The following is a 12,916-nucleotide window of genomic DNA, read 5'->3' on the forward strand; positions in this document are numbered from 1 at the left end:
TTAGAATGGTCGTCGGCACCACAGACTGGGCATTCGGCCATAGATCTGCAATATTTCGCTGGGTGACCAAAACACCAGCAATTTCTACATTGTTACGGTGTAGGTATCACCTTTCGAACTTGTAACTGATGTCCCGCGACATATACAGAGGACGGGAGTTCTCGGCTGTCAAAAGTTAAACGAGCCACATTGCAAGGGTAACGTCTCCGCCCCCGGGCAGGAAGGACATAAGTGTCTACTTTGAGGATTGGGAGATCCTGGAGTTCCAGCTGTTCAAAAATGTCATTGCCACATGACTGGAAATTCTGTTGGACTATGGTATGGGGCAGAATGACAGTACCACTACAAGAATTGAGAGAAAGATGTTTTTCAATAGCGACAGGAGTAGTATCGATATTCGAAAGGAGAGAAAGATCATGAGCTTGGGCAGCATTCTGGACAGTGACGATGAGCATACCGCTCTTGAGAGCATGAAATGAAATATCTCTACCAACATGACGCAGAAGCGCTTTGCCAATACTATGGTCAGAAAGGTAGGCAGAAGAAGAAGTCGGTCTTAAAGTAAAGAATTTAGTCCATTGTGTGGTCCGAAACTGAGCGTGGAGAGGGAGTGCTTGACGTGTCGGTCTTTTCCGAGTAGAATGGGAAGGTAACGAAGGAGCATCATCAGGAGATTGACGTTGGCGTTTAGGAGTAGGACCGGAGTTGGTCCGGTGTGAAATGGGCGGGCGATTCGAAAATTGCCGTACCGTAGAGGGAGAAGCCGGAAGCATAGTCAAAGGAGAGCAGAGTTCAGACAAATCGAAGGAGTCAGTCGAAGCCCCGGTACCTGAAGCGGGTGAGGAAACAGCACCAGCAAGAGGTACAGGGGCATCAGGAGTGTCCGAAGAGTGGTCTAAACACAAGGCACGGTCAGAATGGGGTGCGGTATCAAGAAGGGGCCCGGGGGTAGTGGGTTCATGGACTAGGGCTGCCATGGTTAGGTTACTCCTTTGCTTTTTGTTTTTAAGAAAAAAAAGAAAGAAAAGAAAATAAAAATAAAAAAGAATAAAAAAAGGGGGGAGCGGGGAGGAATAGTACCCAGGAGGAATGAAAGGGCCGGAAATCTACCTCCGCGCCCAAGAGGACCTCAACACCGCTAGTAGCGCAGATGCAGCATGGAACCCGTGCCATACCCTACCCTTCATGCCAGTAAACCAGCAATCCGGGATAGCAACCTCACATCTGCCGAGCTACCTCGGTGGACAAGAGAGGGCGGCCGGATATCCGCCACAAAGCATACCTCCTTCGGCCACCACCCCCGGAATCCAAAAGGTGGCTTTCAGAGATACACCCGTCGCCCGAAAGACACCCAAAGCTACTCCGGGATACCGGAGAGGGATCGGGACATCCCCAGGCAATCCAGATTCCACGGCAAACTACGCCACCGCCAAGAACCTCAACGGAATGGGATGGACCCCGGTGTCCTTTCCCCTACCTAGGAACTAGCGTGCCTGTGGGAGAAATCCCAAAGGCCAAAAAGAGGAAGGGCAAAAGGGAGGGGTGAGGAGGAGGAGGAGGAATGGAAAAAGGGGAGGATGGGATAGGGGAAGGGAGAATGGGGGGTAATTAGGTTTGGTCTGAGGAAGAAGACCGACAGGGCTAATTCCTCAGACCAAGAGCCTCTTCACCATGCCAAGGAGCCCCCCTTGAAGAGAATAAATATGTTAAACTATCTGCAATTGTATTGCTTGTGTGTGTGTATATATACAATCTTGTCTGTCTCTCTATTTATTCATATCTACATCCATATACATCCATCTCCATTATCTTCTCTCTCTCCATCTCATCTCTCCATCTCGTCTCTCTCCATCTCATCTCTCTCTCCATCTCATCTCTCTCTCTCTCTCCCCATCTCTATATCTAGGTGTTAAAAGAATGGGTCTGCTAGGTAAGTTGCTGGCACCACCCGCCTGTCCACTTGTCAGAGAGGAAGGCCGGCTGATACAAGAACTGGTTTGTTCACTTGTTAAGTGGTGTAACAGTATCTACAGTTAGTCTACAGTTAGACTAACATGAATCAGATGCAAGTGCGCTAGATAGGTTGTGATTCAAGGAAATAGAGCTACCATTCCTTTCCTTGGATCAAATCTGATTACCTCCCATTTCCCGGATTCTGTATGACTCATACAGGTTTAGTGCTTCTCCATGAGTATATAATTTTTAAATTCATGCATATGTAATAATAAAGCAGTAATAAAATAAAAACCAATGAGAGATAATAATGTTCAGGTTAATGAGGATAATTTCTTGATTAAAGTTAGGATATAAAATGAAAGCTGAAAATAATTCAATATTTTTTGAAATACTGTACAATAATCTAAAGTTTATTATTTTAGTAAGGTATAAAATTAGCTTTAAATGCAGGATACTGGAGCCATAAATTTTTAAAACATTGGTCGTACTGAAGACACCATTAATAAGACAAGGTCGTGAGTGCATATAAAAAAATGTACCAATAAATCTTTCAAACAAATTTCTTGTTTATTCGATACAATAAACTCGTGAAATGTGTGGTCAGGAGGAGGGTGAATCAGGGAGTGTCGTAGGAAGAGATGATAACAGCGTGTATCACCTTGCACGCTTGCTTCCATCCTTCCTCAGCCAGTGGCGTCCAGGCAGAACCCAGGTTGTCCTTCAGATAGTTTAGCAGCACCGGGAACAAGAGCTGGTAATGGTGAAATTGGATCAGAAGTTTGCACGTAGGAGAATGGTAGAACGAAATGGAAATGTGCGATGTGAGGGTTGGTTAAGAATAAGGGGATAGGGGTAAGCTCCTAGCAACTGCAAAAGGACTGTGGAGATGCAGATACTTATGCACTGGTTAGGATGCCCAGTGGGGTATGACAAAAACCCATTGTGACGACTTCAGTCCTAATTTTTTGCGCTAGTGCTCACAGAATGAGCTGCGGGTGCACAAACTAGCAGCTCAAGCGGCACAACCAAGAACTAAAGGTAACTTTAGCCACAAGTGGCGTCTTCAATCCTAATGAAGACGCCACTCGTTGGTGTCTTCATTAGGACTGTGCACTCCTGACCTGTGCACAAGTGTGTTTTTCTCACAACTCCCAAAATCTGAGGTTACCTTGGAAGGAGCTGGAATCCATATAAGGACAGAAAAGATCATGAAAGACAGCAGTAGAAACTAACACCTTACTGGCCTTCACTCAGAGATTCTTACATAACTTAGTACCTTACAGGTGATATACGGTCGCATCCATTCACTGAAGTCTTGAGAGTGTCTGAGGTGAGGAGGAAGGAAAGATGCAAAGAGGAGTGAATTTTAAAAAGCCACGAAACAAACTTAAAATGTAGATTTAAAAAATGCTTTGCCCTTTCCTCATAAAAAAAAGGAAGGGGGTTGAAAATATTTTGGACACTACTGAAATTTCTAGTTTCATACTTATTTGGACTTTCAGTGCCATCATTTCCGTTGGAGCTGGTCTCATTGTGACTAGTGGAGACCTATAAGGCGTTATTGCTTAACCTATTACTAGTATTCCATATACTGGGATTGCTGTTATTTTAATAGATATATTGCTTATTGCATTGCTTTATATAAAAAGGTATATGTATACTTTAGACTGAGCGTTGCTTTGCTCTTACCGCAAAGTCGTCCTTGGGTATGCCTCTAGTGTTGTGGTTGGCACCAGTGTTCTTCAACAGCTCCACCAACACAGACACATCGTCTATGTTGTCCACCATGCTCGTTATTGCCATCAGTACCTACGAATAAAGATAATTTTTTTTGTAAATATAATTTTAAATGAAGCAGCTGTTATGTCTCTGACAGCATCAATACACTAGAGAGCCAGAAACACTTCGCACACTACACACAATATTTTAAAACTCATTTTCTCTACAAATAATGTACATATAAGGCCTGGTGATGGACCGGGCCGCGGGGGCGTTGACCCCTAGAACACCCTCCAGGTATACCATGGAGCTCTAATTATTATAGTGTATTTATGAGGGTGCCTTCACTAAATTCAACTTCAGTAACAAAAACACTGTGGGATCAAGTCAACCATGTAATAAATGAAACAAGATGTGAAGATATCCTAAACACGGATCCGAACCTCTGCCTAGAAAGAATTAACTCTGTGGCACTTGAGGTATGTTCAAAGCACATTCCTTTAATGAAAAAAAAAAAGAAATTGTAAACTAGAGACACGCTCCCTACACAGACGAAAGCGAAGAATGAGAGTTGCTGAAAGGGGGCCAGTATAACATATGAAGGGAGGCACTAGTCAGAGAAATAATAAATATCGAACTTAAGCTTAAAGAATCATACAGGAGACAAGAAACTCAGGAAGAACTAAAAGCCATAAATGAAATTCAAAGAAACCAAAAAATATGTCTTTTCTATACCAAATCTAAGGCAAAAACAACCAGTATCGGACCCCTGAATAGACGAGATGGGACTTACACAGATGACAGCAAATAAATGAGATACTATAGTCCCAGTACGAACGATTATTTTCCTTTCTAACCCATTAATCAATATATACATATTATTTACTGGATACTTTTAAATATTTCCTGCAATACTTCATTTTCAAATTAGGAGATGACATATAAGGGATACAAAAAGACGAAATAACTGAGGTTGGAGCTACTCTCCTCTTCCTCAAAACAAATTTATCTGCAATCCCATTCCTCGAATGCTGTATAACCAGGAGTTTAGCAGTTCCCCGTAAATATACTACTGCTGCTACTGCTGTTGCTGCTACTACTACTGTTACTGCTACTGCTGTTGCTGCTGCTACTGCTGTTGCTGCTGCTACTGCTGTTGCTACTACGATTAATAATAATAATAATAATAAATAATAATAATAAATAATAATAATAATAACAATAAGAACAATAATAACGTGGAACTGACCGTGGTGCCGTGGGCAACAAGGCGCTTGTTGGTCCTAAGTTCATCCTCCGTCAAGCCAACGAAGCCCTTGAACCTGGTCTGTATGATGGGAGCGTCCTGGAACAACCTGCAGATGGCAGTGCAAACCTTAGCCGAACAACCTAATTTGTTATTCTATTAACAGCAAAAGACACAAGAAGCAGCATATATTAAGATTTTGTTGGGTAAAAAGACACTAGACCAACTAATGAGACATTACTGCGACATTTCGCCCTGTAGAAGCTCCTTGAGAGCGAAATATAGCAGTAATAAATTTCTTAGTAGCTAATGTGTCCTTTTATCTAATATATTACCAGTGGTTCTACTAATAAATGTGGTAGTAAATTTTTAACGAGGCTTAGATTATAAGTATATTTTTACAATGGTTTTATCCTCGCTGTATAGCCCTTGTGGCTTAGCGCTTCTTTTTTATTATAATAATAATGGCTTTATCTTACAATTTTTGTATTATTATTATTATAATCAAAAAGAAGCGCTAAGCCACAAGGACTATACAGCGCTGCAGGGCAGGAAGGAAGCGAGGGCATCAGGTGGCAAAAGGGAGATGGATGAGTAATAGGTTACGGATAACAGCGGGGCAGTGGATGGTGAAAGGGTAAAGGGCAGCAAGAGACTGAACTAGAAAGGGCTGAGGGGAGTGCGAAAATTATCATCAGAGTTTGTGGAGTAAATCAGTCGTCAAGAAGTCAATGAGAGAGTCAGGATTAAAGGAGGGTCCATCAGCAAGAAGGGAAGGTAAAGAGAGAGTAGTAGAACGAAGACGACGTTGGAGGTAAATTCTGCGTGCTCGTTGATAGAGAGGGCAGTCTAACAGAATGTGGCTAATCGATACTGGAACTTGACACTGCTCACAGAGAGGAACAGGGTGCCTCTCCATGAGATACCCACGAGTAAGACGAGTGTGACCAATGCGAAGGCGGGAGAGAGTGGTCTCCCAACCTCGGCACTGATGACAAGAAGACGGCCAGTAACCTATGCTCGGTTTAATAGAATGAAGTTTGTTACCAAGCAGAGTTGACCAACGTTGTTGCCAACGGGTGCGAAGGTGGGTAGCTATTGCAGCAAAATAGTCCAGAAATGGAACACCTCGATAGGAAATTGGTAGGTCATGTACTGCTGACCGCGCAGCAGTGTCTGCCTGTTCATTGCCCTGTACGTCGACATGACCAGGGACCCAACAAAAAACAATATCTTTATGTTTGGTAGAGATATGGCGTAGCCAAAGTTGGATACAGAGAACTAGGGGATGAGATGTATCAAATTTTCGTATAGCCTGTAGAGCACTAAGGGAGTCTGAGACTACTACAAATGATGACACAGGCATAGATGCGATACGAATAAGTGCTGCAAGAATGGCATACAGTTCAGCAGTAAAAATGCTAGCTGAAGATAGTAAATGTCCCCGCACGACGCTGTCCGGAAACACTGCTGCGAATCCGACGCCGTCTGAAGACTTAGAGCCATCTGTGTACACAGCGGTGGCATGAGAATGGGAGTGGAAGTGATCAAGAAAAAGAGAGCGGGAAGCCACCGTAGGCAGTTGAGCTTTCGAGCAAGGGAGTGAGAAAGAACAGACCCGAACAGCTGGAACTTCCCAGGGGGGTAGGGAAAAGTGAGATGCTACATGAACATATAAAGGTGGTAACTGAAGGGAAGACAAGAGTGAATGTAGGCGAAGAGAAAAGGGACGGAGCAAACAGGGGCGGCGAACGAATAAAGAATGTCTACTAATATCGGTGACCATTCTATAAATGGAAGGATTGTGTAGATCGTGAGAGCGTACATAGTAGCGAAGGCAATGGGCATCACGGCGATCAGACAAGGATGGAACATTCGCTTCTGTATAGAGGCTCTCAACAGGGGAAGAGCGAAAAGCACCAAGGCACAAACGTAATCCTTGGTGATGGATAGAGTTAAGGCTAGAGAGAGTAGCAGGAGAGGCCGCGGAATAAATCTGGTCACCATAATCGAGTTTCGATAAAACGAGGGCTGAATGTAGGCGAAGCAGAGTTCGACGATCAGCTCCCCAGGAAAGATGAGCAAGGGTTTTAAGAAGGTTTAGCCGGCTGTGACAAGTTGCCTTCAGAGAGGTTATGTGAGGTTTCCAGGATAACAATTTTTGTAGAAATTAATCTTGTGTTCCATACATAGTTAAGTCTTTGAGAGCACTTGTCTTACCTGAGGAAGAAATTGACACCATGTTCCTTGAGGTCAGGTCTGACCAGGTCCCAGGTCCTGACTATGGCTGTGCGGTGACGCAGGGTGAGACCTGTGGTAGCGTCGGCCACGTCTGCCTCAGGTCCCAGGTCCTGCTCCTCTGAGAACGTCATGGCTTTCACCTGTACCACCATCGTAAAACATTATCAACAACAAATGCTTTGAGGCAGGTGATGGGCTCTTAATTCGAGGAACGGGAGCTGCCCTCCCCTCCCTCGGATCAAGCCTGACTACCTCCCAGTCCCCCAGGTGGTGTCCCTTGCCCTGGTAGGCAACGCTCTCGCCTTATACACCGAGTGTCCGTGGTTCAATCCCCGACCGGGTGAAAACATTGAGTTTCCTTACACCTGTCCCCGTTCACCTAGCAAGCAAGTAGGTACCTGGGTGTCAGTCCACTGGTGTGGATCGCATCCTGGGGACAAGACTGAAGAACCCCATTGGAAATAAAACAATCCTCGACGACCCACTGACTTTCTCGAGTTATCCTGGATGGCTAACCCTTCAGGGTTAAAAATCCGAACTAAATCTTATGACTATGATAACTAGTAAGTTTATTTAGGTACAGGCAAACATTTATTTATTTATTTATTCTATGTCTTTGCAAACAGTACATTGAGATTTTGTATTTAAAATAGTGGGTTACAGTGCAAAGAGAGCCTCTATTATGCTTAGGCATTATGGGCCAACATAAGCACAGTTACACAAATTTTGGTGACTACAATTATCATACATAGTAACATACGTGTAAATTACCTAGGATAACCGAACACGGTCAAACGAAGAGAGATAAGAGTTCGTTCGGATTTTTAACCCCGGAGGGTTAGCCACCCAGGATAACCCAAGAAAGTCAGTGCGTCATCGAGGACTGTCTAACTTATTTCCATTGGGGTCCTTAATCTTGTCCCCCAGGATGCGACCCACACCAGTCGACTAACACCCAGGTACCTATTTGCTGCTAGGTGAACAGGACAATAGTGTAAGGAAACGTGTCGAAATGTTTCCACCCTTCGGGAATCGAACCCGGGCCCTCCGTGTGTGAAGTGGGAGCTTTAGCCACCAGGCCACCGGGCCACCAACTTATTTCCACTGGGATACTTGTGATGTCTTATTCGGTGGCTGGGTGATCCAGGAACAGTATCCCCACCACCCTAGCTTTCTGCACTCCAGTGCACGCAATAAACAAACAGTTCAGAGTAAGGTGCAAGTTTGTAATGAAGTTAAAAATCAACACTGAAGACAAGACGATAATCAGAAGAAACATTCACAAGTTATGCGATGGAAACTAGTTTCACAGTTTCTTCACTAGAAATGCCAAACTAACAGTCTGAAACCAGTTCAAACCTTCCGCTAAGTGTGATTCGTCAGATTTAAAAGCTTAAAGGCAATCAGACAAGGCATTCTCCAGATGCTGTATAGAGACTAATATCCAGAAATACACCATCTACTCAAAGGCTACATTCTCATGTCATCGGAACTGAAGGTTTAAAGACGATCTGATTTCTCATCCCAGTATGTTGGTGCAAATTTCCCATTTTTGGTGAAGTACTGTTTACCGTGAAATAACAGTTTCGTGGACAAACTATTGTCCTGTGGCTCGACTGTTAGCACAATCGGCTCACACTGAGGTCCCTGGTTCAAGTGGAAACATTACGACGTATTTAAGACACCTGCTGTCCCTGTTCGCCTATCTATATATATAAAAAAAAAGTGGGTCGCATCCTGCGGATAATTTATCCAATTTGCCCGAAATGCTCTGCATAACAAAGGGGTTTCTACAATGTAGTATGTCACATTGATGTCAGCCAGGTATGTATACCTTGTGCATGTACTTGTAGAAATAAAGATTAATATTATTATTACTAATATTATTAAAGTTTACGCTGTTGCATTCCGAGCAACAACTGAAGAATCAGTCTTCTGCTCAGCTTCAAACTTTCAGTGATGGTGTACCTTTTTTAAAGGAAGGTTAGCATTGATTTTGCGTTGTGTATATGTTAATGTGTCAATTTTATTCAAACCGATTTTCAATGCAACAACTAAAGAATGCTTCTTCTGGTCGCAATCAAACTACAAACTAATTTTTTTTTTTACTTCAATCTACCTTTCTTTTCTTGGAGCAAATAAGAGGTATGCAAATTCCAGTTATTTAAATAGCCAAAATTGTTTTCCTACGGGTCTGCAGAGAATGGGAAGTGTAACAAAAAATACGGCGGCCGGTACCGTGACTCGAACAATGTACAAATACGGCGGCCGGTACCGTGACTAACAATGCACAAATAACCCGTGTGTAGGAGACAAACTTATGACGATGTTTTGGTCCCGAACGCCATCATTAAGTTTCAGTCTCGTACGTAGGGGCTATTTGTGTATGTGTTTACCTGGAGTTTACCTGGAGAGAGTTCCGGGGGTCAACGCCCCCGCGGCCCGGTCTGTGACCAGGCCTCCTGGTGAATCAGAGCCTGATCAACCAGGCTGTTGCTGCTGGCTGCACGCAAACCAATGTACGAGCCACAGCTCGGCTGATCAGGAACTGACTTTAGGTGCTTGTCCAGTGCCAGCTTGAAGACTGCCAGGGGTCTGTGGGTAATCCCCCTTATGTGTGCTGGGAGGCAGTTGAACAGTCTCGGGCCCCTGACACTTACTGTATGGTCTCTTAACGTGCTAGTGACACCCCTGCTTTTCATTGGGGGGATGGTGCATCGTCTGCCAAGTCTTTTGCTTTCGTAGTGAGTGATTTTCGTGTGCAAGTTCGGTACTAGTCCCTCTAGGATTTTCCAGGTGTATATAATCATGTATCTCTCCCTCCTGCGTTCCAGGGAATACAGGTTTAGGAACCTCAAGCGCTCCCAGTAATTGAGGTGTTATGCGCGCCGTGAAAGTTCTCTGTACATTTTCTAGGTCGGCAATTTCACCTGCCTTGAAAGGTGCTGTTAGTGTGCAGCAATATTCCAGCCTAGATAGAACAAGTGACCTGAAGAGTGTCATCATGGGCTTGGCCTCCTGTCATTTTTCTAGCAGATGCGATTGATACAATGTTATGGTCCTTGAAGGTGAGATCCTCCGACATGATCACTCCCAGGTCTTTGACGTTGGTGTTTCGCTCTATTTTGTGGCCAGAATTTGTTTTGTACTCTGATGAAAATTTAATTTCCTTATGTTTACCATATCTGAGTAATTGAAATTTCTCATCGTTGACCTTCATATTGTTTTCTGCAGCCCACTGAAAGATTTGGTTGATGTCCGCCTGGAGCCTTGCAGTGTCTGCAATGGAAGACACTGTCATGCAGATTCGGGTGTCATCTGCAAAGGAAGACACGGTGCTGTGGCTGACATCCTTGTCTATGTCGGATATGAGGATGAGGAACAAGATGGGAGCGAGTACTGTGCCTTGTGGAACAGAGCTTTTCACCGTAGCTGCCTCGGACTTTACTCTGTTGACGACTACTCTCTGTGTTCTGTTAGTGAGGAAATTATAGATCCATCGACCGACTTTTCCTGTTATTCCTTTAGCACGCATTTTGTGCGCTATTACGCCATGGTCACACTTGTCGAAGGCTTTTGCAAAGTCTGTATATATTACATCTGCATTCTTTTTGTCTTCTAGTGCATTTAGGACCTTGTCGTAGTGATCCAATAGTTGAGACAGACAGGAGCGACCTGTTCTAAACCCATGTTGCCCTGGGTTGTGTAACTGATGGGTTTCTAGATGGTTGGTGATCTTGCTTCTTAGGACCCTTTCAAAGATTTTTATGATATGGGATGTTAGTGCTATTGGTCTGTAGTTCTTTGCTGTTGCTTTACTGCCCCCTTTGTGGAGTGGGGCTATGTCTGTTGTTTTTAGTAACTGTGGGACGACCCCCGTGTCCATGCTCCCTCTCCATAGGATGGAAAAGGCTCGTGATAGGGGCTTCTTGCAGTTCTTGATGAACACAGAGTTCCATGAGTCTGGCCCTGGGGCAGAGTGCATGGGCATGTCATTTATGTGTAATAATATAATCGAGAAAGAAAACGGAAAAACGTCAAAACTAGCGTGTTTATGGAGCTTTAAGATTAGCGTCGAGACCACGCAACACTGGTCCGCCTCGAGACCACGCAACACTGGCCCGCCTCGAGACCACGCAACACTGGTCCGCCTCGAGACCACGCAACACTGGTCCGCCTCGAGACCACGCAACACTGGTCCGCCTCGAGACCACGCAACACTGGTCCGCCTCGAGACCACGCAACACTGGTCCGCCTCGAGACCACGCAACACTGGTCCGCCTCGAGACCACGCAACACTGGTCCGCCTCGAGACCACGCAACACTGGTCCGCCTCGAGACCACGCAACACTGGTCCGCCTCGAGACCACGCAACACTGGCCCGCCTCGAGACCACGCAATTAGGGTCTCTAGCGAGTCTCATGATAATGCTCTCTGAGAGCCCAGGTGGGTGTGTTGATGGGTGGGTGGATGGGTTCCTGGGAAGGGGTGGGTATAATAGCACTCCCTGAGTGGGTTCAGGCCAGACAGAAGAACTGGAGACCCAGAGCGAATATGTGAGTGTGCGCGTGCTCACCTAGTTGTGGTTGCAGGGGTCGATTCACAGCTCCTGGCCCCGCCTCTTCACTGGCCACTAATAGGTCACTCTTCCTGCTCCATGAGCTTCATCATACCTATTCTTAAAGCTATGTATGGATCCTGCCTCCACTACATCACTTCCCAGATAATTCCACTTCCTAACAACTCTGTGACTAAGGGAAATACTGTGTGTGGGGAGGGAGCGTCATTTAGATTCTGCTACGAGGTTCTAGTCTCCATATTACAGGATGGGCAGAAAATGCTGGAAAACATTGAGAAAGATGACAAATCTAATCCCATGTATCAAATATTTTCTGTCAAGATAGGCTGAAGAAACAATCGGCACTCTGTGGAAAGGCGTTGAAACAGGGCGATTATCCGAGGATATGACTCAAGTGTACAGATGCAAAACAGGTATAAATAAAGGGGATATAAAGAACATCCTGAAAATTTGTAACCAAGACAAGACTCGTAGCACTGGATTAAAATCTGGCAAATTTAAATTTAGAAAGGATATGGGAGAACACTGGTTTAACAAGAGTTGTCGAGTAGAACGACCACTCGGGTAGTGTCACTGGGGGCTGCTACAGGGGACTGATATAGGGGTAGGCAGCTGGCACTGGGGGCTGGCACAGGAGGCTGGCACAGGGAGTGGGGTGGAGGGGAGGTGGCACTCGCTATTTCCTTACAAACTGCGGGGAAATGGATTTTGCTAAGGCATCACAACTCTTGCAACAGAGTTTAGTCTTGTGGATGCCTGGTGCCTTTACCTCGGGGAACTGCTTTCACGAATCAATAGACACCAAGCAACAATTTTTTGATCAGTGAATTTAAAACTACCCTATTTAATATTTTTCCGCATGTTCAGGCTATTTTCAATCATCTGGACTACGATCATCAGCGTCCGCATTTACAACATTTACCAATCCATAACTAAAATGAAAATTCACTGGGCTCTCTTGAGAATTAGTTTGTCGGCCTCTACTCCTGTCGTAAGCGTAGGCCTACTCTCGTGTCGTCTGAGAGCTTATTTATATGGCTGGCCCCATTTTTTCCTTCAATGCACACTGCTTAAGGTAACCCTGTCAACCAGTTACCTCGACTTTTCTTCCCATTACTCTGGCTTGAGAGATGGAAGCTTGATCATCCTCCTCCTAATGTCAGTGTGGCGAGGCA

At 44.8% G+C, this 12,916-nt stretch overlaps 1 protein-coding gene across 6 annotated transcripts in view; it reads right to left on the reverse strand.

Annotated features, from left to right (window-relative positions):
• Positions 1-2,324: 2,324 nt before the first annotated feature.
• The window catches only part of LOC128702874 (globin D, coelomic), a 60,369-nt gene continuing 49,777 nt past the window's right edge, over positions 2,325-12,916 (reverse strand). For 3 of the 6 annotated variants that reach the window (XM_053797340.2, XM_053797341.2, XM_053797342.2), the window contains exons 3-6: positions 7,142-7,302; positions 4,925-5,030; positions 3,646-3,765; positions 2,325-2,707 (exon numbers count right to left, since the gene is read on the reverse strand). In XM_053797340.2, coding sequence (XP_053653315.2) covers positions 2,573-2,707; positions 3,646-3,765; positions 4,925-5,030; positions 7,142-7,302 — 522 coding nt within the window. In that variant the 3' untranslated portion in view covers positions 2,325-2,572. Of the gene's footprint in view, positions 2,708-3,645; positions 3,766-4,924; positions 5,031-7,141; positions 7,310-12,916 lie in introns of all 6 variants that reach the window. The other 3 variants (XM_070102534.1, XM_070102535.1, XM_070102536.1) reach the window with 1 other exon arrangement.

This window comes from Cherax quadricarinatus, chromosome 82 (assembly GCF_038502225.1).
Source record: "Cherax quadricarinatus isolate ZL_2023a chromosome 82, ASM3850222v1, whole genome shotgun sequence".
NCBI lineage: Eukaryota > Metazoa > Arthropoda > Malacostraca > Decapoda > Parastacidae > Cherax > Cherax quadricarinatus.